The sequence below is a fragment of the Panthera leo genome, chromosome A1 (assembly GCF_018350215.1).
Source record: "Panthera leo isolate Ple1 chromosome A1, P.leo_Ple1_pat1.1, whole genome shotgun sequence".
Taxonomy (NCBI): Eukaryota; Metazoa; Chordata; class Mammalia; order Carnivora; family Felidae; genus Panthera; species Panthera leo.
The window spans coordinates 49,600,717-49,626,391 of NC_056679.1; the positions used below are offsets into that span (position 1 = coordinate 49,600,717).

The 25,675-nt window shown below is 40.7% G+C and overlaps 1 protein-coding gene across 3 annotated transcripts in view; it reads right to left on the reverse strand.

Annotated features, from left to right (window-relative positions):
* The window catches only part of TBC1D4 (TBC1 domain family member 4), a 185,473-nt gene extending 171,278 nt beyond the window's left edge, over positions 1-14,195 (reverse strand). For all 3 annotated transcript variants that reach the window (XM_042927934.1, XM_042927929.1, XM_042927951.1), the window contains exon 1: positions 13,387-14,195. In XM_042927934.1, coding sequence (XP_042783868.1) covers positions 13,387-13,884 — 498 coding nt within the window. In that variant the 5' untranslated portion in view covers positions 13,885-14,195. The remainder of the gene's footprint in view (positions 1-13,386) is intronic.
* Between the last annotated feature and the right edge of the window lie 11,480 nt (positions 14,196-25,675).

A 25,675-nucleotide genomic window follows, 5' to 3' on the forward strand; every position in this document is an offset into this window, starting at 1 on the left:
TTGATAACTCATCACTTGATAAATGGAGATCTAAAGCGTTGCTGTGATTCTCTTTCATGATGGCAGCATGCCATTTGAAAACAAATCATCTGGAAAATATAAGCAGCTAAGAAAAAATTACAGGGCATATGTATGTCAGTTCCCACTGTCCGGAATTAATTCTGCTCTCAGAAAAGAAATCATAGCAAAATCATAGTAAACAAGGTTTCCAGAGAAACTATTAATTGGTACAATCAGATGCATACAAAAGCTGTTACACTGACTGGTTCCTAGGTAAATGGGGTAATGTATTGTGACTCAAATCCAGCACTAACAAATATCAGTTCCCATACTCAACATGTACAGTTCAGCTTCCCCCTCTACAGAAGTGACTTGCCAGTTCATCCTCCATTCCAGAAGAAAAGAAAACCATCTTCCTAAGTGGGCAAACATGTGTACCTTTTGCCTTAATAAGCAGCTATGACTACTGTTTCAGATAATGTGCACTTAGCAACATCCACATCTTCAATGGGCATACTGATGGAAAGCAGGTTTTCAAAGATAATTTTTAATAAAAGACAACGATAAAACAGAGACGCTCATTTAAAAAACACAGGCTGGCTCATCACTGGAGCAAAATGGAATCTCTTACCCCATGCAAGGGACCAAAAGTGTAAGAAAAATCTGGAGATAAATAAAGCTCAAAGAAAGGCAGATTATGCCTAAAGATAATGAAAGAGTGAGAAGAAAATACCCGCTTTGAGGAAGAGGCAGAGGGCCAATACTTATAAAGGCAAATAACTGGCACTTTTAATTCTTCCTGGAAAAATAAAGCCATCTTTCCTTTTGTTGTTTTCTTTAATTTCTTTAATGTTAATTTATCTTTGAGAAAGAGAGAGAGAGAGAGAGAGAGAGAACAAGCGGGGGGAGGGGCAGAGAGAAAGAAGGAGGCACAGAATCTGAAGCAGTCTCCAGGCTCCAAGCTTTCAGCACAGAGCCTGATGCGGGGCTCGACCTCACAGACTGCGAAATCATGACCTGAGCCAAAGTTGGAGGCTTAACCGACTGAGCCACCCAGGCACCCCTCCTTGTGTTGTTTAAACTAGAAGGCCAACCCATGGGAACACTGCAGAACATGAATACTATCTTACTGGTGGCTTGTTTCATGCCCCAGTGGCCACTGAAAACTATAATCAACCTATCAGTTGCTCTTATTATAAACATTACATAAAATGAATACAAGGTAAGTAATTACTCTGTCACAAGGGCATGCTGTTTAAGCAAAGAAATCCAGAATACAATCCTACATCTTACTCTCGGTCAATAATTCACTATGGACATTGGCCATGGTTTTTTCATTCTCGTCCCTGGCTTCACCCTGGTGGATCCCCTCTCCAGTTCCTCATTTCCCTTTCTGACTTAAAAAAAAAAAATTTTTTTTTGAACACCTTTTAGGCCTTCCCGGTCCTTTCTAGGAGAAGGCTTAAAAATCAGGGCCTTCAAAATTGGTTAATTTTAGATTTGGAAGTAAAAACTTACAGAAGCCATCCAAAGTATTGTATAACCAAATAGCTTTCCAAATGAGATCATACTTCCACTGAGAAGCCTAAATAACTGAACTGAACCAAAACTGAAGAATAATCCGATTACTGCAAGGATGTATTCACAATACCACTCATGCTAATCATCGTCCAGCTTCCCAAAAGTTTGACTCATGTCATTCAAAGAAAAGGTCATGGAGACACCTGTTCTCATGATGGAAGCTTTAGTAAACTTCCCCTGTTTTGATACGGGGAAAAAAAGTCCATCTGAAATTAGTCTCCAATTTTTTTTCAAAAACTACACAACTTACTTATTTTTTTTAAATGCCTTCTTTATAATTCCATTTAACATTATAAGCAGTATGAAGTCTCTAAAATTATAAACAATCATAACAAAAAATAAAACTGTGCAAACAATACAATCAATACTTGTTAAAGTTAACAACTAAAGGCAACATATATGGGAACACACGCACATCCTTGCAAACAGACTTTAGACTCTCCATGGCAGATCTGAATTCCTTGAGGGCAGGTACTGATTTCCTAATTTCAATCTGTTGAAATGAGTCTCTATTATAGAACTAGGTCCCGGGCACGCAACCATAAGCAGACAAGAGCTATCTCCCTATGAAGCTTACATTCTAGAGATGGAGACATACCTTCAGAAAGTGTTTTTTAAAATTAATTTAGGGGCGCCTGGCCAGCTCAGTCGGTAGAGCATGTGACTCTTGATCTCAGGGTCATGAGTTCAAGCCCCACATTGGGTGTGAAGCCTATTTAAAAAAACATGTAATGTGTTAGTGCCAAAAGGAAAACAAATAAAGGGCTGAGACAGAAGTGATAAACTGGGATGCCTATCTACTTTAGATACAGAGAGGGTCATTAGAGGCCAATCTGACTTAGTGACATTTGTGATTTAGGCAAAGAACTGAGACCCGAGAAAAAGCTAATCTAGCAAGAATAGGGACCACACATGCAAAGGCTTTTAAAGTGAGCCAGGAGTTAGGCTTGTTTAAGGGCAGCTAAAGTGTGGAACAGGAGCTGGAGAGCAGCAGTCTGAGCTGGAAAGACTAACTGAACCTAAGGAGGAATTTGCATATTATTCTGAGTGCAAAGGGAACCTGATCAGGTTTGCATTTTACATGCACCATTCCTGCGGCTCCATGGAAGAAGCCTCTAACTAGAGAAAAAGAGCAGAGCAGGGAGAACAGCTGAGAGGAGAAAAGTCCCAGCAAGAGATCACGGGGGTCTCTGCCACCTGTGTGGTGGCAGTAGTGATGGAGAGAGGTGACATACTAAAACTAAGTTTTAGAGGCAGAATCAACATGACGTCCTTCCAGTACTGTAACTGGGGAGTGAAAAAGGACTCAAATATGATTCCCTGGTTTACCAGCATCAGCATCTACACATTGAAGGGTGGATGTCAAGTAAGCATTTAGATACTGAGAAAAGCTGGAGCTCAGAGGAAGAGCTGGGCTATATCGATAAATGTGGGGGCCGTCCATAAAAATTTATGAAGTAGGTTTTAGAAAATGCATGAAGTTTGGAATCCTAGACCTGCTACTTGCTAGCTTGTGTCCTTAGGAAGATTACAGACTTCATTTTCTCACCTATAAAGTGGGGATTTAAAAAAAAAAAAAAAACTAGTTTAGAAGGATTGCCTAGAGCAGATGTCAGCAAACTTCATTTGCAAAGGGCCAAGTAATAAAGATTTTAAGTTTGGTGGCCAGAGAGTCTCTGTCCAAAATACTCAATACTGCCACGGTAGCACAAAAGCAGCCACACACCATATGTAAACAGATGAGTGGAGATGTGTTAAAGTAAAACTGTATTTACAAAACTAAGGCCAAAGTTTACCAACCCTTGGTCTAGAACACTAGTTGTCAAAGGTAATCCTGTACCAGCAGTATCAACATCACCTGGGAACTTGTCAGAAACACAAATTCTGGACCTCACCCAAGGCTCACAACTCAGAACTCTAGGGGTGGGGATCCAGCAACCTGTCATTTTCACAAACCTTCCAGGTGATACATGCTAAGAAATAGATAAATATATATTGGTTAGCACTATTATTATGATTGATAATATATATCAATTATTATTATTAACCTGGCTCCTACAAGCTTAGAGTATAATTCCTGACACAGAACCAAATGCTGGATAATTGTGGTAGATAAAGCAAAAGAGAGACAACAAACTGTTAAGGTATAAGGTAGGCTTGGGACACCTGGGTGGCTCAGTTGGTTAAGCATCCACATTCAGCTCACATCACGATCTCGTGGTTCATGGGTTCAAGTCCCACATTGGACTCTGTGCTGACAGCCCGGAGCCTGGAGCCTGCTTCAGATTCTGTGTCTCTTTCTTTCTCTGCCCCTCTTCTGTTCTCTCTCTCTCTCTCTCTCTCTCAAAAATAAATAAACATTTAAAAAAAATTTTTTTAAAAGATATAAGTTTGGCTTAGGTAAGAATACTTGGGAAATCAAAGACTTTTTATATAGTCTTTATTCCAAAGAACTCCTATATTTTCTCATATATTAATTAGGGCAGATATAATTTAGTCTTACTCACAATCAACTTATCAAAATAAGTAATACAATTGCAAATATATATCTCCAACCTAACTTCCAATAGGAAAAAAAGGGTTTAATGCTAATTAACTCCAAGATCCTTAGTGGCATATTACTAGCTATTAGTTTTTATTGCTATAACTAACACGCTGTACTTACATGAACATAGAATAAAAAATTTATCAAATGCCATTTATTATTTTAACAGAATAATCTGACCTTTGAAAAAGGTTTAGGATCAATGGGGAAGTTAAATATAAAGGGCTGTGTCAAAAAATAGAATACGGGGTGCCTGGGTGGCTCAGTCGGTTGAGCATCTGACTCTTGATTTCAGCTCAGGTCATGATTTTGCCTCAGGTCATGATCCCAGAGTTGTGGGATGCAGCCCAGTGTCAGGCTCCATGCTGAGTCTGGAGCCCGCTTAAGACTCTCACTCTCCCTGCCCCTCTCTACGGTTCAAGCACTCTCCTTCTCTCTGAAAGAAAGAAAGAAAGAAAGAAAGAAAGAAAGAAAGAAAGAAAAGAAAGAAAAGAAATAGAATATGACACCATCCATTTTCATATCACTTTTAATATTTCCATTATAACCAGAGATACGCTTATATTGAGGCATACTGAACATGCCTCAAATTAGATAAAAGAATTATGGATGAGGGGTGCCCATCTGGCTCAGTCAGTAGAGCATGCAACTTTTGATCTTAGGGTCATGAGTTTGAGCTTCATGTCGGGTAAAGATTACTTAAAAAAATAATAAATAAACTTAAAAAATATATAAGTATTGGTGGACATAGAAGGGTCATGCCCACTACCACCACTAGGCTATGTTCATGTCACCAGGCTTTTCAAACTCCCAAGTGAAAACTAAAATAAAATTAGTACATAATGGTTAACAGCCTTGGAAGAAGCCAACAGGGAAGGGCAAGGGCCAGACACCAGATCATCTCTCAGAAGAGGGAAAACTAAATTCCACAATTGAAAAACAATTCAATCAAGCAGCCAGTGCACAATATTTAAAGAGTTGGGCAACAGGCACTGGCTGGTGTTCAGAGAGAGCAGCAGGATTGGGGAGGGCCAGCACAGAGTAACGAGGTACCCCGACAGGCACAGAGCATGCTACTATAGACCTGAGAGGAAGAAATATTTAGAAACCAAGCAAGAAGGCCATCAGTTTAATTTTAGGTATACTCAGGAAAATCTCTCGGGGTGCCCAGCTACTGAGAATTAAATGGCTGAAACCAGGGCAAGAGGTTAATTGAAAAAGCTGGGGGCCATTTAGGGCCTGAAAACAAATTAGCTTATTGGTTTATAAAAGGTCTCGGTCACAAATGTAGTTTTCCAAATTATATAACCTATGACTGAAAATGTTTATGAAGATACAACTGTGAGAGGCAAAAGAATGCCCCATTTGCTCAACCAGAAGTACAGTTTGACTTAGAAGCTAAAATTGATAATCAACTACTCAAAAGTTACATAAAATTAATAGTACAAAGTTCCATGGTTCTAACTTTGAGAACTTTAGAAATGCATGTAAAAATTCACAATGCATGTAAAAATTCAAAGTGGAAACTATTGAACTAGTTAACTAAAATAAAAGAACCGAAGCAGCAAATTTAGGCTTCTATATTTAGCCGGGAAAATCCCATTACTTGGAGATCCTCTTTCCAACCCAACCTCTTACAAGAAATTAAACTTGGAAGAGATCAGTAACTTAAAAAATAGTAACCCCCAAATCCTTTTGGCAGGGCTGCCAAAACCTGTGTTAGATTATCTGAAATTAAACCTACCAAAATTTTAATCCCATCTTTTTTCCCTTTCTATCTTGTGATTATGGATTATCAAGAATATATTAAATAACATCCAAGAGCTTAAACGTAGAGTTTTCCAAACTTAAGGGTTGTTCAGTATCCTTTCAAAGATAAATGAAGAGGCTAACATCATTATTTTACTGTTACTTTATTTAAATATGTTCACAAACTCTAAATATAAACTTCATGTGCTTATAGCTCTAGTTCTTAAACAGCTCTAGAATCAAAATCAATTTTCAAAATCCCCATAAACACACGTATAAAGCCAGTAACATTTATATTAACATGTGAGGTGAAAGATATACTAATCAGCTTGATTATGGTAACCCATTTCATTTGATATAAAAACATCACATTGTCCCTTTAAATATACACAATTTTTATTTGTTAATTATACCTCAATAAAGCTGAAGAACAAAATCAAATAAAACTGCTGTATTTTAAAAAAGTGACAGTGTAAAAGTTTATAATACTAACAACTAAAAACTCATTTTTCAACAACTGAATTCTACAGTAAAAGGAAACAGGCTTTAGAATCTGCCTGGACTATTACAAACCTTGTGTCCTTGGGGTAACAATGTAACCTTTCTGTACCTCAGTTTTCTCATCTGTAAAACAGGAGGAATACTGGTACCTACTTGGCACAGTTACTGTAAAGATAAAATGTGAGGGGTGCCTGGGTGGCTCAGTCCATTAAGCACCTGACTCTTCATTTCAGCTCAGGTCATGATCTCACAGTTCGTGAGTTCCAGCCCTGCATTAGGCTCCACACTGACCGTGTAGAGGCTGCTTGGGATTCTCTCTCCCTCTTTCTCTGCCCCTCCCCTGCTAAAGCTCTTCCACACGTGTTCTCTCTCTCTCTCTCTCTGTTGAAACAAATTAACTTAAAAAAATAAAAAAGGTAAAATATGATAACCTGGGAAAAGCACTAAGGTAGCTACCATCACCGAGCAAGAGCTCAATAAACATTAGCTTTTAAGGAAATGCATTGAAAAGCTACTCAGATAGACATGGAATGATGTATGTAGTATCACGTTATAACCTTAAAGTAGCAAGCCAAAGACATCCTTAGTTGATGCCCCCTAATGAGTTAATGTTATATAGACCATATTTCCAGCAAAATCTTTTTCTTGCTCAATAATTCTTAATATACTATTAAATTAAATTATAATCGATCTGTCCCTCATATTACTAGGGGCTACGTCTAAGTAAGTAAGTGCATGTTGACTCGGTTCGGACATGTAACATGGCCCAAATGAGATGGAACTCTAAAACAATCACCTTGATGATTTTAACAAAGTCCCTGGGATTGAAAACCAAAACCGAGTAAACATTGTTTGCAATAATTATTCAGCGTAGCCATCATCTTATTCACCAAACCGTCAACTCTATTTCTTTTTGCCTGGTTTTCTTAAAAGCCAATATATCAAACATGCTGAATGCTGTTACTTCTCTGGATGCAAACAAATAAAACTTTAGTTTTTGCAAAATCTTATCATAATTTAACATTGGGATGTACTCCTAAAAAACTGTCTATTCCAGGAGTACCTGGGTGGCTCAGTTGGTTAAGTGTCCGACTTCAGCTCAGGTCTTGATCTCGTGATTCATGGATTGGAGCCCCGCGTCAGGCTCTGTGCTGACAGCTCAGAGTCGCGAGCCTGCTTCGGATTCTGTGTCTCATTCTCTCTCTGCCCCTCCCCCACTTGTGCTCTGCCTCTCTCTCTCAAAAAATAAATATAAAAAAACTTTTTTAATTGTTTATTCCATCTGCAGAACTTAAAACTTTGGCTTGAAAGGTAAAGTTTTCATTCAACATATGGATAGTCTGAGGATACCTGGCAGAATAATGTTTATCTTGGGCAGATATGCAAAGCTTTAAGCTAGACATTGAAGAGTTGCTTAAAAATCTTCTATAGTCAGATTTTATCCCTCCTCACACTCATCTTGAACTTTCAAGTCTGAGTACAACTGCAAAAATAACCAAGGAAACAGAAGTGGTCATATAACCCAACAAATGGGTAAAATCTTTGAGGGCAGTGGATCCTCGAACTGTGGTCCCCAGGCCAGTAGACTGAGCATCACGTGGGAACTCGTTAGCATCAGAAAGTGAGTGCAGGGGTGCCTAGGTGGCTCAGTTGGTTAAGCATGTGACTTCGCCTCAGGTCATGATCTCACAGTCCATGAGTTCGAGCCCCACTCTGTGAGTTCGAGTTCGGGCTCCGTGCTGACAGCTCAGAGCCTGGAGCCTGCTTCAGATTCTGTGTCTCCCTCTCTGACCCTCCCCCGTTCATGCTCTGTTCTCTCTGCCTCAAAAATAAATAAACATTAAAAAAAATTTAAATTGAAAAAAAAAAGAAAGAAAGTGAATGTAGTGCTTTAACAAGCCTTCCAGGTAATTCTGATGCATACTCACGTTTGGGAACCAGAGCTCCGGCTTATGATAAACAAGTTCTGATACTGAATGGTCTCAATATTCATTATAACTAACACTCCCTCACAACTGGGAGGTTCTGGGCACACATTTTTACCTTTCCCCCAGATATCAAAGTCAAGACTCTACCAGGGAGCCAGGGCAAATTAACCTCCAACTCAGATCAGGAGGAGGAGAAGGCACACACACACACACACACACACACACACACACACACACACACAAAACTATAGCAAACACGAAAGGAGAGAGAGCTACCTGTCTAGAATGGCACAGTCTACTCAGGAGGCAAGGAGAAAAATATGAAAACTTCCAGATTTCTATTCCTCCAGTTTCCTGACTAGTATATTCCCATCCCTCAATTATGAGTAAGAATTTCTGAGAAATGACCTTTTGAAAAATACCAACAAAAGTAAGTTGAAAATCGGTTACCTGAATAAAGCTCAGAAAATGCTAAGTGTTTAAGAACAACAACAACAAAAGTATAAATTTAAAGGACTTAGAGCTGGAAAAAACTGGTGGCAAGTTCTTTCTTTTTCTTAGTTTATTTATTCTTGAGAGAGAGAGACAGAGACAGAGCACAAGCGGGGAAGAGGCAGAGGGAAAGGGAGACACAGAATCTGAAGCAGGTTCCAGGCTCTGAGCTGTCAGCACAGAGCCTGACATGGGGCTCAAACTCACAGACTGTGAGATCATGACCTGAGCTCAAGTCAGAGGCTTAACTGACTAAGCCACCCAGGCACCTTGCTGGCAAGTGCATTTTTAAGAATTTTAAGAACACAATTTATAAAATCTCTTTGAAATTACATTCTTTCAAGCTTCGATAAATATGTACATTAAAAAATCAACAGAAATTAAAGTAATAAGGTTTTTGTTTTTAAATGGTTGCTCAGTCTATACTTAGGGAATATAATTTTCATGCAGAGTCTCATGCTAATGATAATTCACCTCTTCAATCTCTAACAATATTTACATAAACACTAACAACTGTTGATTTTTTATATGGTAAAATAGATATAACATGATACAATTTCTGCTTTTTAATTGGAAAGTTAAGATAATGCTATATAGTCTCTTTCTGAAAGTAGATAAAGATAAAAATTTGAAGAATATTAGGGACCTACCCTAGGTCTTAGAGAATCACATATTCTTAGTTCTTCAACCAGTTTTAAGTCTATAGCTCAATTTATTCCAATGGGAGTTTTAAACTAACATATAGTTAAGTACTTTTACTAGTTGAAATATCGAAATTTTGCCGAAATAAGGCTGACATTCCTCCTGTGCAAGACCACACAGGCTTGAATAAATGGGAACCAATCTGCACGGGCATATATTTGATTTAGAACTGGTTCATTTGCTCCTGACCTCCTCCTCTCTCTGCACCTGAGAGACACAGTTCACTAGGCCATTCTGGCTGAGTGCTCCTTCAGACCCCACGTCCTTAAATTGACTCTGACCTACCAAGAAGGTGTGGAGACAGAGGGCACATCACTATGGCAACTCCCCACAACAGACCCAAGCTGCTAGCATAGGACTCCCATCTCAGAAGTCACATGTTGATTCATCCCCCAAAAGCTACGTGAGCAGATACTCGGCAAAACCTTATCATTTTATATACGGAAACCACAATCTTCCATCTCAGTGGCTGGGCTTGAACACAAACTGCCATTTAGCTGTGGTCACCATATATCCTGGTCTTCCCTACACGGTCCAGGTTTATACTTGTTATGTTTGTGTAATTATTAGTGGTACCTCCTTTCTCAATAAAAAACACTCTAGATTAAACAATGAATTTTATGGCCTCCTCCAGACAGGCCTATTTCAGGAAAGAGACAGGCATGAGAGACAAATGAGAGGCAAGTTTATTCATGGATGTTTGCAGGCCTACTGCTCTAGGCTACTTTCCATACTTTGTTCAGTGACTGGACACTCTTTTAACAATGATCTTAAAGCCCAACTAAATAATTCTCCACTACAAATGTAGAACTCAGAGGGGGTGCATGGGTGGCTCAGTCGGTTAAGCATCCGACTACAGCTCAGGTCATGATCTCCCGATCTGTGAGTTCGAGCCCCACATTAGGCTCTGTGCTAACAGCTCAGAGCCTGGAGCCTGCTTCAGATTCTGTGTCTCCCTTGCTCTCTTCCCCTCCCCCACTCATTCTCTGTCTCTCTGTATCTCTCAAAAATGAATAAACATAAAAAAATTATTACAAATGTAGAACTCGGATGCAAAACAAACAGTAGGTCTCTTTCCTTCTGATCTCAAAGGTGTCCAGAACCATCCAAAGCCTACTCTATGTGAGGCATACCACTAGATGATAATAATGTGAGGAATCCATCCCTTTAACCAGTTCAGCTGTAGAATCATCACTTCTAAGAATTTTACTTGTAAATTCTTCCCCCCAAATGGCCCTAACTCTCCCTACTATGAGAGCCATACCAAATGGATTCAGATGCTCACACGGAAATGTGGCAAAAAATGCACAGTGTCTGATGACTGCACTTGTCCATTCAACAAATGTTTATGAAAAAGATAGAAAGTGGCAGCCCTTAAATCTCTGAGGCCAAACCTCAGATGTGTTTTGTTTGGTCCAGATAGAAATCTTAAATGTTTAAAATAGTCGCTAATCCTTTAAAACATAAAGTCATATATAAAAATCCAGACTTCCACTCTTAGGAAATCAGAAGCTCTGACAACACCAGGCCTGTATCTTTTTAATACAGTTTGCAACTGGTGCTGTGTAAGTAAGTCCTTAAGAAATGATGGCCACTGTCTAGGCCTCCACAGTCCTCACTCAACCATTCCCAGGCATTTGAGTTTGCAACCACTTACATAGGGCTGGAGATAATCCTTAAGGGAACAACATCTGGCCCTTCAAATTAAGGATCCTCTGCCAGGATTCTCTACGTTCAGAGTAAACTGGAATCCATATCTTTAGATCAAAGACTTAACTGGGAAATGGCAATAAACAGGAAAAGTTGTTTTTTTTTTTTCTTTTATCAAAAGGACATATGGTTTCCACTGCTCCTACAGGATCAAAAGGGAGAAATGAGCCTAAGCATGTTATTATTTGTAAAATAATAGCACATTCAGCCTCAAACACCTAAATACATAATTAAGGTAAATAAAAGGGCATGTTTTTAATTGATCCCCTAACAATGAATCTGGGAGGGACTCAAAAGCCACAGTGAAGAATTCAAATTGCCATGACCCAACCCCCCCAACATAAATAAATTTCTACTATCAGTGAAATTAGCAATGATGTATCATGGATCACATCTGAACAAAATGACTTCAACATAAAGTACCAAAAACCATAAAACATTCCTCAAAGTCCTGGAAAATGCAACTTCTTCCTCCTTACTGACAGAACCAAAAAAATCTTAATAAAAATGGTGAGAACTTTCAGACATAAAGAACTGCTGCACTCCCATTTTGACACGGGTGAAAGCTAAAAATAATCTTGGAACACATAAGCACAAAGTGACGTTCACTTTAATCATGGTTGGGATGTTTAGATTATCTGTAAAAAGGTATTTCAACATACATCTAACAGTGTCATATATGTTAAAACTGCTCACTTCATAATGGGAGCTCTGGATGTGGATATTAACCTAGTTTATAAAATAACTGATTAAATCTAAGACAATAAACTTTCATTTTCTTCAATTCAGTTACAGGCCTTTGGTGAAAAATTACTGGTCTTTCAATTACAGTCACTAAAATAATGAACTAAGGGGAGTCCAACTCTGGATTTCGATTCAGGTCATGACCTCCGGGGTTTGTGAGATCCAGCCCTGCATGGAGCCCTGCATCAGGCTCCACAATGACAGTGTAGAGTTGGCTTGGGATTCTCTCTCCTCTCTCTGCCTCTCCCCTACCATGCTCCCGCTCACTTTCTCTCTCTCAAATAAATAAACGTGGGGAAAAAATAACGAATTAAGGGCGAAAAAGCCTTATTTATAGGATGTTTTTCTCCTTTGTTGTCAATTTCCCAGCTACCAAAGGAACTGCCACATGTTGCAACTGAGACTATATTTAGATCTAGATAACATGACTTTTCTAAAGAATCTAAAGTACTTTGCAAACATCAAATAACTATTTTTAGAATAGCACTTTGGGGTTTATCATATAGTAAAAACGCTTTACACTTTTATTCTAAAACCAGTTTTCAAAGACATAATCACTGTCATAAGGTTTTGTTTAGATTCTTGTCGCCATTCAATAGAAAAACGCGCCTGTTTTTAAGGAAGTAAAAAATGCACTGTTTGGTAACAGGCACCTCGATTTAGTAGACTTTGGGGAAATCTTAGAAAACAGATTTTGACCTCTTTTACGACACTGCTGTTTAAATCACCCAAGTTGATACTGATTCTGTCTCCAATGAGTGCATAAAAAATTGCAAAAGGAAAAAGTTTTCTTTCCACTCAACGAATCTAAACGCAGATTCCTATTCTGCTCGCTGATAATCTGACAGAGTCCGCTAACTTCTCCCTAAATCCCGCTGCGAAATAGCCTCCCAGCTCCCAGACCAGCAGGTGCTGTAGTAACTAGGACTCCATGGTCCAAGTGGGTTAAGGTGCAGAACTCGACCAAGACGGAGAGCGAGTGCAGGGCCTTTGGGAACCCGACACTCTTCCTTGTTTCACACACACACACACACACACACACACACACACACACACACACACACACACACGGCCGGGTTTGCCATCTCCAGTCACACCCCAGACACCACGGTCCTCCCCAGACGCGCGCAGGTCGCTGCGTCCTCCTGTGGCGCGCACTCTCCACCATCCCGGGACCACTCTCCGCCTCCTCCCCTCTCCCCTGCTCCTGCAAGGGTTTCATTCCCGCCGTCCAGCCGGCCCGCTAGCCCCGCACCCAAGCTCCCGACTCTTGGTCCTTGGGGCAGGAGGAGGGGACGCTGGAGCGTGCCACGTGGAAGGCGCGCGCCAGGAGCCCTGACCACAGGTCCTTCCCGAGGGGTCCCAAAGCCTCCAGCCCTGCTCCTCCCCCCGGGTGTGCCAGACCCGCCCCCGCGCCTCCAGACGCCGTCTTGCCTGGTTGGGGTCTGTAGCGCGGAAAACGTGGCAGGCCATCTGCGACTCGGGGTCGTCTGGCTGCGCCTTGATCAGGTAGGCAAAGTAGGTGAGATCGTGGCTGTTGTGAATGAAGCGCGAGACGTGCTGTGCCTTGTGCTCGAAGATGAACACGGCCGGGTTGGGCTGCGCGGCCGCGGGGCCGACGCCCCCGGCGGCCCCGGCGCCGGGTGCGGGGACACAGCGCAGGAAGGGCGCGCTGAGCACCAGAAGCACCTCGCGGGCGGCCGGCGCCCCGCAGCCGCCCGCGTCGGGCTTCTGGCTGCGCCGCCGGATCTCGGCCATGAGCCAGGGCAGCATGGGCAGCGTGGTCCTGTGGTCCAGGCACGACCCCCCCACGTACCACAGACGGAACCGCTTGTCGCCCGGCTTCCCGGGGCCCGGCTGCGCAGGGGCGCCCGGTTCAGGCTCCAGGGGGTGCGGGAACGGCTCATCCTGAACGCAGCTGGGGGGCTCCATAACTCGCGCCTCTCGAAGGCACCGAGGAGGCCGGGTAGGCGCGCCGCGCCCCCAACTCTCGCGCCGAAGGCGCCGCCGAAACTGTGCCAACTGCCGCACCGGCGCCCGCGCCTGCTTTTGGCACGGCGAGACACCGAACTCCGCGCTTCAGCGGCCCTGCCCCATGCGGCACTTCCCCGGGCGAGGCTCGGAGACTCGGGCGGCGGGCACGGCGGGGGCGCCCCGCGGCCGGACTGGCAGGAGAGGGCGGGTTAAATCGTCATCCTCCTTCCTCGGACTAGCGCCGAGGGGCCGAACTTCCCCCTTCCTCCGCCGAGGGCCCCGCGCCGCCGCCGGCCGCCGCCTGCTCCAGCGCTGCAGAGCCGCTGCGGCCGCCGCGCTCGCCTCGGGCAGGCGGAGGGAGGCTGGCTGGGCGGGGAATGGGCTCTGGGCGGGCGGGGTGACTTGGGGCGGAGCTGACTCCTACCAGGGTGACCGGCTGTCACCTGGAAGGTCGGGGCCGCCCGGCTTCGGCGCGATCAGCCGTGCCTCAGGAAGGGCGTGCGAGAACTGTTCACTGGAAAATAACCAGACCCAAACGTGGCCACGCTGGGCCGCTCCCCCAGCCGTTGCCGCGGCCCAGCTCGCTGCTCCTCCTCCCGGCTGCTCCCGTCCCTCCCTCGCTCCTTCCTTCCTTCCAGGCTGCTACTTTAACCGAGCTGCTACCCCGCCTCCCGTCCAGCGGGCGGAGAGAGCCTGGCCCCTAGAAGCTTTTCGGTGAAGTCACCTCTCCGCCTCTTCCTCCGGCCCCTGTGCCAGCCCGCCCTTCCAATCCGCCCCTGGGGCAGCGACCCCGCTGCAGGCCCGGCCACTGCCGGGATCGACTCGCCCTCTCCTTGGTCCCCGACGTCTCGGTCCTCCCGCGCGTCTCTGCTGCCCCCTGGAGAGGGGGCCCCCTCTCAAGAGGGCGTTGGGATTTCTGTTTTTTTGAACAGTATTTATTTGCGTGGCTTCAATTCCTTCTGAAGCCTGCGTAATAATTTCTGAATCTTATTTCCAAACAATATCCAAAAGAATCCCATTTTATTCATTCTACATACCCAGCTCAGAGGTGTAGAGATTTCTCACTCTTTTATGTGTAGTAATCTATAGTTCCACGGAACTCGAAAGACATTTAAGGGATAATTTGATCATTCTAACTTTAAACCAGAAAGAAAAGTATTATTTTTTTCATTTTAGCAAATTAGATTCTCGTTCTTTTTACTCTTACTGAATTGTAATGAATTCGATAAGAGGTAAACAAAATAAAAGGGAAAGACTCTGAAAGTTCCCACCTCCCTCCAAAGTACTTACAGGAAGAATGAAAATCCAAAACCCAAAGGTTTCTCAGTGTTTTCAGTTTAATGATATTCTCACTTTCTATAAAGCCTTGGAACTATTTTTTATCCTGTTTATGTAAGATGGCTATGGTCAATTGTCACTTTTCCTGTGTTCAATTTCTGGGTACATCCTGGTGATTTTATTGGAAATAAACATCCGAGCTCCAAGATGGAGACCTTATTAATTGTTTAGGTTTAGTCATTTGATTTAACCACTCTACCACTTTGTGCAAAATAGACCCATGTCCTCAAGAAGCAGTGAAAAGTTCTTGGAATGTAGATTGAAACCTTCTAGAACCTTACCAGTAACTCTCTTATTCAGATCCCATTTTCCTAGGCTACATATGTGGGATCCATAAAAGAGAGGGAAAAAAGAACAAAGATCTGGGGAGAGCATCGTTCCACCAAGTCAAACAGCTTGGGAGCTGGGATTGAGTTTGAAGTCCCAGCAGACCATTTCCTACTGGCCAAAGAAAGTGAAGCAATAAACTTGCACTCATTGATAGAAAAACAGAAGAATTGTCTTTTATCATTGCCTCCTGCTCTGAAAGCCTTTAGCCTTTTCTTTGTAACTTTTTTGTCATGCTTGTCTTAGTATGCATTGAGTATTATTACCGCTTACCAATATCTGATCCTCTCTGCATACCGATACAAGAGAAGGCAGCTCTTCTCTGCCCCTTAAAGTTGGGCACGGTCTTAAGACTTGTTTTGGCAGTGATGACTTGGGCTGCATCTTAAGCAGAAGCATTTAATTGCCAGTAGTCTCCACTCCAGCCCCCTCTTCCACTCCAGGGATCATCATGGAAACATGTGCATATGGAGGCTGCTTGTAATCAGTGCAGCCCAGAATGCTGAGCCAGCACAAAGAGGAGAGCTGTCCTGCAAGAAATATCTCCTGAATAGTCTTAAAGGCATCACCACCTATGACGTCCAAAAGTGAACCCTTATATTAAACAATAACAAAAAAAAATTAGTGCTCTTCTAACATCCAAATCTAAATTAAGTAGGAGTGGTAAGATATGGTCAAATCCTAGTTAAAAAACTTATACCACATGAGAAACGTGAGATCCTGCGCTAGTGTGATGGCATAAGAGCTGAAAAGTTTGTCATGGTTCTTAGCTTGTTTCCTTGCTGCTAAGCCCGAATGTGCTGTCTCTGTCTCTTTCTCTCTCTTCCACTTGGTGCCCCAACCCAACATCTACTTTTCCTCGGAACTTGCTTAAAAATCTCAGAATGAATGTACATTTTCTGAAGCTCAAAACACGTCTTTCTAGTCCTATATCTGTGGCTCCTGTCTCCCCTATTCACACATCCAGACACCAGACCTCACCTCCATCCCCAACCGCATACCAGGCTCACTCTCCATGGGGCTTCACAGGTGCCTTCCTCTCCCTATTGCTCTTCCTGTTGCTCCACAACTTGAACTTCCCTCATCCTTCGCTACTTGAGTGTCCATTCATTAAGGGGCAACTCAAAAGTCACTCTTCTGTGAAGATGTTTCTCACCAATCCAGAGTTAGCAGCCCTCTCTTTGCTCTTTTTTAATGCATTCCTCTATTATAGCTCTTAACGCATTCTTTGTAATTATCGAGTGATGTGTCTGTGTTCCCCACCACAAAGAGGGCATCTTGAGAGAGGGATTATTTTTTTGGCCCATATTTTCCTCCAGCAAGGTAGCCGACATATAATAGGTTCTTAATAAATGTTGAATGAATGAACAAATGAATAGCAAATTAGAATTTAAGAACCCGAAGATTAAAATGAGAGTTTTAATATCATAGAGGTGATGTACCAAGTGATTTAGTTAGCTAATTTCATAAACATACTAAATGTATCTACCAGCTAATTATCAAGTACTAGAAAATAATAGGATGCCTCCCAACAGTTGTAATGGAGCTCCGAATGGAGTGGCAAATAGAGCGCAAGCATTCGTGACTGAATAAAATTTTGAGATAATAACAGGGTTTTCCCTCTATTGTTCCTTTGTTCCCTGTGACCTTCCCTCAGCCCGGGCAGCCAGGGCACTGCATCTCCTCTGCTCCAGTGGAAGGATGACACAGCAGAATACAGATAACAAAAGAGTCCATTCTTAGCCTTCAGGTTTCAAAAACTAAAGACTTGGCAAAGGCAAAAGATTTAGAGTATGTGCTCAGAGTCAGTTTCTCTTGCTCTAGATACTTAGAAAAGTTTCCCCAAACTTGGAGATGAAGAAGGAATAAATAAGAGGTAACTACTAGGAAACCAAAATACAATGTATGACTTTCAAACCAGTAGAATATTTATCCATTTGGTGGAAAAGGGAAGAGAAAAAAAAGAAAAAGAAAACCAACAATGAAACAAAAATAAAGTGTGATAAGTAGAAAACTGAAAACAGTATGGCTGCAGTAACTCCAAATAGCAACTATAATGTAAATTAGTTCACCTAACCCACAAAAAGGTAACAACGTAAAGTTATCCAGGAATCTGTTGTTTACAGAATCAGTTTTACTTATTTTTGTTTATTTATTTATTTTGAGAGAGAGAGCGAGGGGAGAAGCGAGAAAGGGAGAGAGAATCCCAGGGAGGCCCCACACTGTCAGCCTAGAACCCTACCTGGGCTCAAATTCAGGAACCATGAGATCATGACCTGAGCCGAAATCAAGAGCTGGAGGCTTAACCAACTGAGCCACCCAGGCACCCCTACAAAATCACTTTTATCTGTTTTAAAGGATATTTTTTATTTTATTTATTTATTTATAAACGTTCTTTGATTTTTTTTTTTTTTTAATTTACATCCAAATTAGGTAGCATATAGTGCAACAGTGATTTCAGGAGTAGATTCCTTAGTCCCCTTACCCATTTAGCCCATCCCCCCTCCCACCACCTCCATAACCCTCAGTTTGTTCTCCATATTTATGAGTCTCTTCTGTTTTGTCCCCCTCCCTGTTTTTATACTATTTTTGTTTCCCTTCCCTTATGTTCATCTGTTTTGTCTCTTAAAGTCCTCATATGAGTGAGGTCATATGATATTTGTCTTTCTTTTACTAATTTTACAAATACCCTCCAGTTCTATCCACGTAGTTGCAAACGGCAAGATTTCATTCTTTTTGATTGCCGAGTAATACTCAATTGTATATATATATATACCACATCTTCTTTATCCATTCATCCATCGATGGACATTTGGGCTCTTTCCATACTTTGGCTGTTGTTTATAGTGCTGCCATAAACATGGGGGTGCATGTGTCCCTTCGAAACACCACACCTGTATCCCTTGGATAAATGCCTAGTAGTGCAATTGCTGGGTGTAGGGTAGTTCTATTTTTAGTTTTTTGAGGAACCTCCATACTGTTTTCCAGGGTGGCCGCACCAGCTTGCATTCCCACAAAATCATTCTTAAAACGCAATCATACAGAGGGGCATCTGGGGGACTCAGTTGGTTAAGCATGGGATTCTTGATTATGGCTCAGGTCGTGATCTGAAGGGTCAAGCCCCTCTACGGGACTCTGTGCTGACTGCTGGGAGTCTGCTTGGTTTTCTCTCTCCCTTTCTTTCTCTCTCTCAAAATAAATAATAAATAAACATTAAAAATAATTAACAATCATATAGAAACAGTGCAATAAACAAATACAAGAAAGTATATCAGGCATAGGTAAATGAAAATAAAGCCAGGGTAGTGGTTTCAATATCAAATTAAATAGAAAGTAAACTAATGAAGGGGGTCACAAAGAAAATTTTGCCAGTGAAAGTACTAAGAAGATACTATTTTTTAACACATAGACACTAAGGAAATTGATTCCAGATACATAAAACAAATAAAAGACTGACAGGAAACATAAATACATCAACACTTTTAGTTGATGACTTTAACAAATCCTTCTCAGATACAGTAAAATTAAATAAACTAAGAATAATCAAATTTATAAGTTTGATGAGTAGAGAATGCAAAATTTTTACAGAGTACCTATGAAAGAAACAAAAATTGGCAGTGCACAGTGTCACACAAGAAACCCATAAATTCCAAAGAATTGCAGTCATATAGATCATGTTTTCTGACTATTATTCAAGGCAAATTAAAAACAAAAACATAGGTTTTAAAAATCATTATGTCTGAAGAGTAAAAACATAATGTTGGATAATCCTGATCAAAAAGAAAATTATGAAAGAAAATTCTATTACATGGAATTAAGTGATAAAATAATTTTATGCCAAAACTTGTCAAATACAGGTAAATGTTTTGATTAATACAATAAATAATAATAATAATAATAATAAATATTAATAAATAAATAATAAGTAATAATAAAACTAAAATAATAAATAATAATAAATAAAATAAATAATAATAAAACTAAAATTTAAAAAAAAGAATGAATGAAAGTAAATGAACTAAAAATTAAACTTAAAAAAAGTAGAAAAACTGTCATGGAGAAGCCCAAAGAAATAATTAAGGAGAACGCAATAGAGATCAATTTAGAAATTAGGAAAATAAAAAATGGGAAAATAATAGAAATTAATAGCAAATAACAATCTCTTCATGTCTGTAAATCATCTGTATTTCTCCTTGAAGTATTTGGTGCTCATATCTTTGCATTTTTTTTCTTAATGTTTTATTTATTTATTTATTTATTTATTTATTTATTTATTTATTTATTGAGAGAGACAGAGAATCCAAAGCAGGCTCCACACTGTCAGCACAGAGCCCAATGTGGGGCTCAAACTCACAAAAGAACACACAAACCATGAGATCATGACCTGAAGTTGAACGCTTAACCAACTGAGCCACCCTGGCACCCCGCCCCCCACTTTTGGTTAAGTCTGGGTCGAATTACAAAATTATTCTGAATGTGGGCATTAAGGATAATAACATTTTGTCCAAAATAGATTTCATATGTTTTTCCCAGTTTATCATTTATCTCTTTTGAACATAACAAAAAGAAAGAATACAGATTTTTTGTTTCAAACATTCATGGAATATTCAAAGACATTAACCACACCTTACCTTTTGACATTAAGATGTCTTGACAAAAATGTAGGTAATTATTCATTTACGTCAGCCCACACCTCAAATACAGGCATTACTTATTAACACTCTTGACAGATAAATGAATGGTAAGAATAGAAAAGTGCCATTTTTTTTTAAGTTAGGAAACTGAAGCACAAGCTAAGTGGGTAATGAGAGTAATGTGGTAGAATACGAATGGAACGCATGGCGACTGATGGCTAATCAAATGCACAGTCCTTTGCACACAGAAGGTGATCAATAAATCTGTAGTGGATGAATGGATTTACAGCTCTCTCAAATACCAAAGAACAGAATCAGTTAGTTCCAGAAGTTAAAATTTTTTACAACGGAAACAGATTTTTCTTCTACCATAAGGCTGGGATAATTTTACAATAGCTATTTTTGTCTTACTGTGTAATTCAGAAGTGCCTCAAGTGGTATGAAAAATTCTGTTGTCATAAAACCTGTTTGAGGGGTAAAAGGAAACAGTTAAAAAGAACATTTATTGGGGCACCTGGGTGGCTCAGTCGGTTGAGCATCCAACTTTGGTTCAGGTCATGATCTTGCAGTTTGTGAGTTGAAGCCCCTCGTCGGGCTCTGTGCTGACAACTCAGAGCCTGAAGCCTGCTTCACATTCTGTGTCTCCCTCTCTCTCTACCCCTCCCCTACTCATAGTCTCTCTCTTTCTCTCTCTCTCTCTCTCAAAAATAAATAAACATTTAAAAATTTTAAAAAAAAGAACATTTATTTAGTGCATGCTTTCAGGTTAGCTTCACCTCAACCAAGGGTATGAAATCAACCACAGGTTTTGAAGTACTATATATTTGAGTGAGGATATTAGTGTAGTGAGATTAAACATTTTCCCCACTAGACACTCCTTTATCACTGAATGAAATTTCACATTTATGCTCTTCAGAATTATGTAGATTTACATTGATATAATTGACTATTTCCTCTTGGACTTAGTGAATTTTTTTTGCAACCAAAAGCATATTAATACTGAAAAAAACTGTCCACCTGTAAAAATCTTCTTGTTTAATTACTATTTCTAATGGGCTCTAACAAGATTAAAAAGAAATCTATTTTAAGTCTGTCATGAATGAACTAGTTCGTATTTTCCTTGCAGATTTTACTTTTTAATGTTTATTTATTTTGAGAGAGATAGAGACAGCATAAGCAGAGGAGGGGCAGAGAGAGAGGGAAAGAGAGAATCACAAGCAAGCTCCGTGCTGTCAGCACAGAGCCTGATGTGGGGCTCGAACCCACAAACTGTAAGATCATGACCTGAGCCAAAACCAAGACTCAGACGCTTAACTGACTGAGCCACCCGGGTGCCCCCATTTCCTTGCTGATTTTAAAATGGATCATTCAAGCTTCTAATACAATAGAGATTAAAATGAACAAATATATAAGTAGTATTTTTAAAACCTATAATTGTTTGGAATAGGCAATATATGTAGATGGTAGAAAATTCAAAAGTTACAAGAAATATAAATACAGCTAAATACAAGCTTTCCTTCCACTCCTTTGCCCAGCAACCCATTTTCTTTCTGGAAGCAGCCATTTTTACAGGTTACTATGCATGAATCTGAAAATGAGACAATAATAATGGCCCCCATTTGTTGAATACTTACCTACTCTGCATGAAGGATTTTCACAACAATCATCTGGGTTAAGCAGTACTATTTTTTTTTTTTTTCCTTTTTTACTAAGGAGATGTATGCCATTTTTGATGTGGCCTCTTCTCTATGACTGGCTGTGGAGAGTCTATTCTGCCAGTCTTTGGGTCATTTTCTGGGCTATTTACACTGATACGGATGTTACCTAAGTGTATCTGTGGAATGAGGTGATCTTAAAACTCTCCTCTTCTGCCATATTATCTAGAAGCCCCAGATAAGTAGTACTACTATTCTCATTTTATAGGTGAGAAAATAGTCATACAGGCATTAAGAATCATTTTAAGGGTCACACTTTGTATGTAGGATTTGGTTCAAACAAGGGCCACTGCACATATTTGTACAGATTGTATCAAATAGGTAGTATAATAAAGACAACAGTTAAGGAGAAACTACCTGACAGGTCGTGATCTCATGGGTTGTGAGTTCGAGCCCTGCATCAGGCTCTGCACTGACAGCACGGAGCCTGCTTGGATTCTCTCTCTCTCCCTCTCTCTCTGCCCCTCCTTCTCTGTCTCTCTCTCTTTCTCTCAAAAATAAATACATAAATAAACATTAAAAAAAGAAAAGAAGAAAGTAGCTGAACTAGAGTAACAGTTTCTATGCTAATAGAGATTTGATAAAACTTACAATGATGCCCTAAAAGCCTCTTTAGCTATTAAGAGTTACTTTTTTACTTATAGGTGATACTTATTGGATACCTACTGTGGTCCAGGCATTGGAAACATACTTGCCAGCTCCATGGTGTTTGTCCAGTGAAGGTTGCAGATGAGCGAAATGGGGCCATGGGAGGATGCCATAACAAAACTCTAAAATATGTGACTTTGATTCCAGGACCAGGTGGCACATAGGAAGGAAACTGTTAGTGGAGGTTGGAAAAATACCAGAATAATTATTTCTGGAGACTGGAGAAATGGTGAGAAAACTGTTATAGAAGCTTAAAAAATAGTGACTCATGTTATGTAGCAGGCATTCCCTGCTGTAACTTGAAAGATAGTGTCTTGATGGACTTTGGGGTTTGAGCAGAGATTTCTAAGCAGAAAACTGAGAGTATCAGCCAATTTATACTAGCTGAAGTATAAGGAGCTTCAAGAAAAAATGGACTTAGAAAAGAACTGGCCAATTTGTAAGCAGAATCTAGAGATTCAGAGAGGCTAGAACCTGCCAGTCTGGAATATAAATTATCTCTTATTTACAGCTTCTCAAGCAAGTAAGATTCTCAAATTAAGACACGGCCCAAGGATAAAGGTCAAATCAAAAATATGGCTGTAAGACACTTTTTAAAGGCTTCTAAAGAATTAAAAAAAATTTTTTTTTAATGTTTACTCATTTTTTGAGAGAGTGAGCCTGAGTCGGGGAGGGGCAGAGAGAGAGGGAGACACCAAATCTGAAGCAGGCTCCAGGCTCTGAGCTGTCAGCACAGAGCCTCATGTGGGGCTTGAACTCACAAACCATGAGATCATGACCTGGCTGAAGTGGGATGCTTAACCAACTGAGCCACCCAGGCACCCCAGGGCTTCTAGGGAATTTAAATCGGTATTTTATCAGCTAAACAAAATGGTTTCTTGAAAGCTTAAAGATGTAGTCCCACAGAAGCCTGATCCCAAAGTAGCAGTAAATCAGTCTAAAGGAGAAAACTGTGTTGAAAACAATTGTGGCTTTGGCTTCTAAAGCATGGAGTGGGATTTGATCTGATATATAGAAAGCCCCCAAAGTTCTTTAGGGAATTGTATTAGCAAAAGTACTGCCAGCCTAGACTCATAGAGACCATGACTATTCAGATTGTAAAGAGGTTTCTGGGCCCCTAACTTTACACAGACAGGAACAGCAGGAAAGTCGTTCAAAGGGTATTTGGGGGGATGTAATGGAATTGGGCATTTGGATTTTAAGTAACTGTGGGATTTTAGAGCAGAGAAATCAGAGGATATTTGAGCAGAGAAATCATACAGTTCTGAACCCTGAGAGACAGATCTGGGCTACATATATAAATTTGAGAGTCATTAGCACATAGTAAAAATACAAAAGTACAAATCCAAGCTTTCACCCTTGGTTGAAGTATAGGTGAAATCTTGGGACCCCATATCACATTATTCAATGAGAATCCTAATAGAAGCAGAAAATGGCTGACACAAGTGACAATGCATGGCACTGGTTTAGTTATACAACACTATCCTATCAGGCAGGTGTTTGGAAAGAAAAAAAAATCACCCAAAGTGAGTTCAAATTAAGACGTGAATGAAAGGAGTAACAAAGGTGTGGGCAGATATGATGGAAAAAACAGAATATCAAGGCATGGAGAGACTTGCAACAATGGGAAACCATTATTACACCTAGAACCAAAAAGTCAATAGTAAAAAATGTCAATGGAACCTCACAGGAGGCACAGCCCAGAAGAGCCTTTAGTTGGGGAGCCACACAGCTACTGCTAGAGATAGGACACTGAGCAGGGAAGGGGCAGAGGAGAAATACTCTGACCTTGCTGGCCTCCTGGTTTGCATCTCCTGCTGGTATACCTCCCATGGGACAAGCCCAAGGAGCACAGGTGATATAAAGGACAACATTCCAGGGCATAAGACAAGGAAGAGAAGGGCAATGTATCCAATACACAAATGCAGAATAATAAGCACAGGATTTAGGGTAAAGGTGAAGATTTAATAATACTTATAAATCACATATCACAAACTCGCTAAGGATATGTAGCACGAGCCAGGAGGGAAGGCAGCTATGTTCAATGTACGTATACAGGTTCTGTCCCTTATAAATATGAATTACTGAAGGCGCCTGGGTGGCTCAGCTGGTTGGGTGTCAGACTTTGGCTCAGGTCATGATCTCATGGTCCTCGAGTTCAAGCCTCACGTCAGGCGCTGACAGGTTGGAGCCTGGAGCCTGCTTCAGATTCTATGTCTCCCTTTCTCTCTGCCCCTTCCCCGCTTGTGCTCTCTCTCTCTCTCTCTCTAAAAAATGGATGAACATTAAAAAATTTTAAATATGAATCACTGGACAGTTTGCTGAGAACAACAAAAAGAACCTTTTTTGTGTGATAGTCTACTTTTTCATTACAAAAGGATTATCATCATCTTCTTTGGAATGTAACATTAACTCAAGACAATAAATACTGCAAAGTTTGTTTTTCATTTTGTTGTGATAATGTGTTAATGCACCACATCAATGTTGCCTGAAACTTCATTGTTGTAACAGTTGACTCCACACAGCTACATTGTAAAATATCCCCAGCATTGTGATGACTAAGATACTACTATAAACCTAGTAACTTTCTTCTGTCACTCCACTGGTATTTAATTGGCATGAAATAGATTGTTAATCAGGGTTCGTTAACAGATTTATTTTTTCCTTCCCCTTATAGAATTATTTAAACAAAACAGTCTTTGAGATTCCAGCAGCTTCATGTCAAGACAATGTCAAGTATCTTTCTTACTTGACTTGGATGATAATTACAGTCTCAGGAGCTGATGACATCAACCATATTGTGCTGACAAAGAGAAGGCAAGATTGCCGAGGAAACCCTGAGGAACATCAACACTTAAAGGAAATACAGACCAAAAAGCCTGGGAAGGATGCACCAGAGACATAGGGGGAATGTGGTATCAGGGACACCCTGTTTAAGAAGTGGTCCACATTTTTAAATGCGGCATCCAGATCAGACCAAGTGAGAACTGAAGTGGTTCCATTCAGTGTAGCCACAGGCTGGTTTTTGATGACCACAGCAAAAGCCCTCTTACTAGAGCCATAACAGCAGAAGCTAAAATGCTGTAG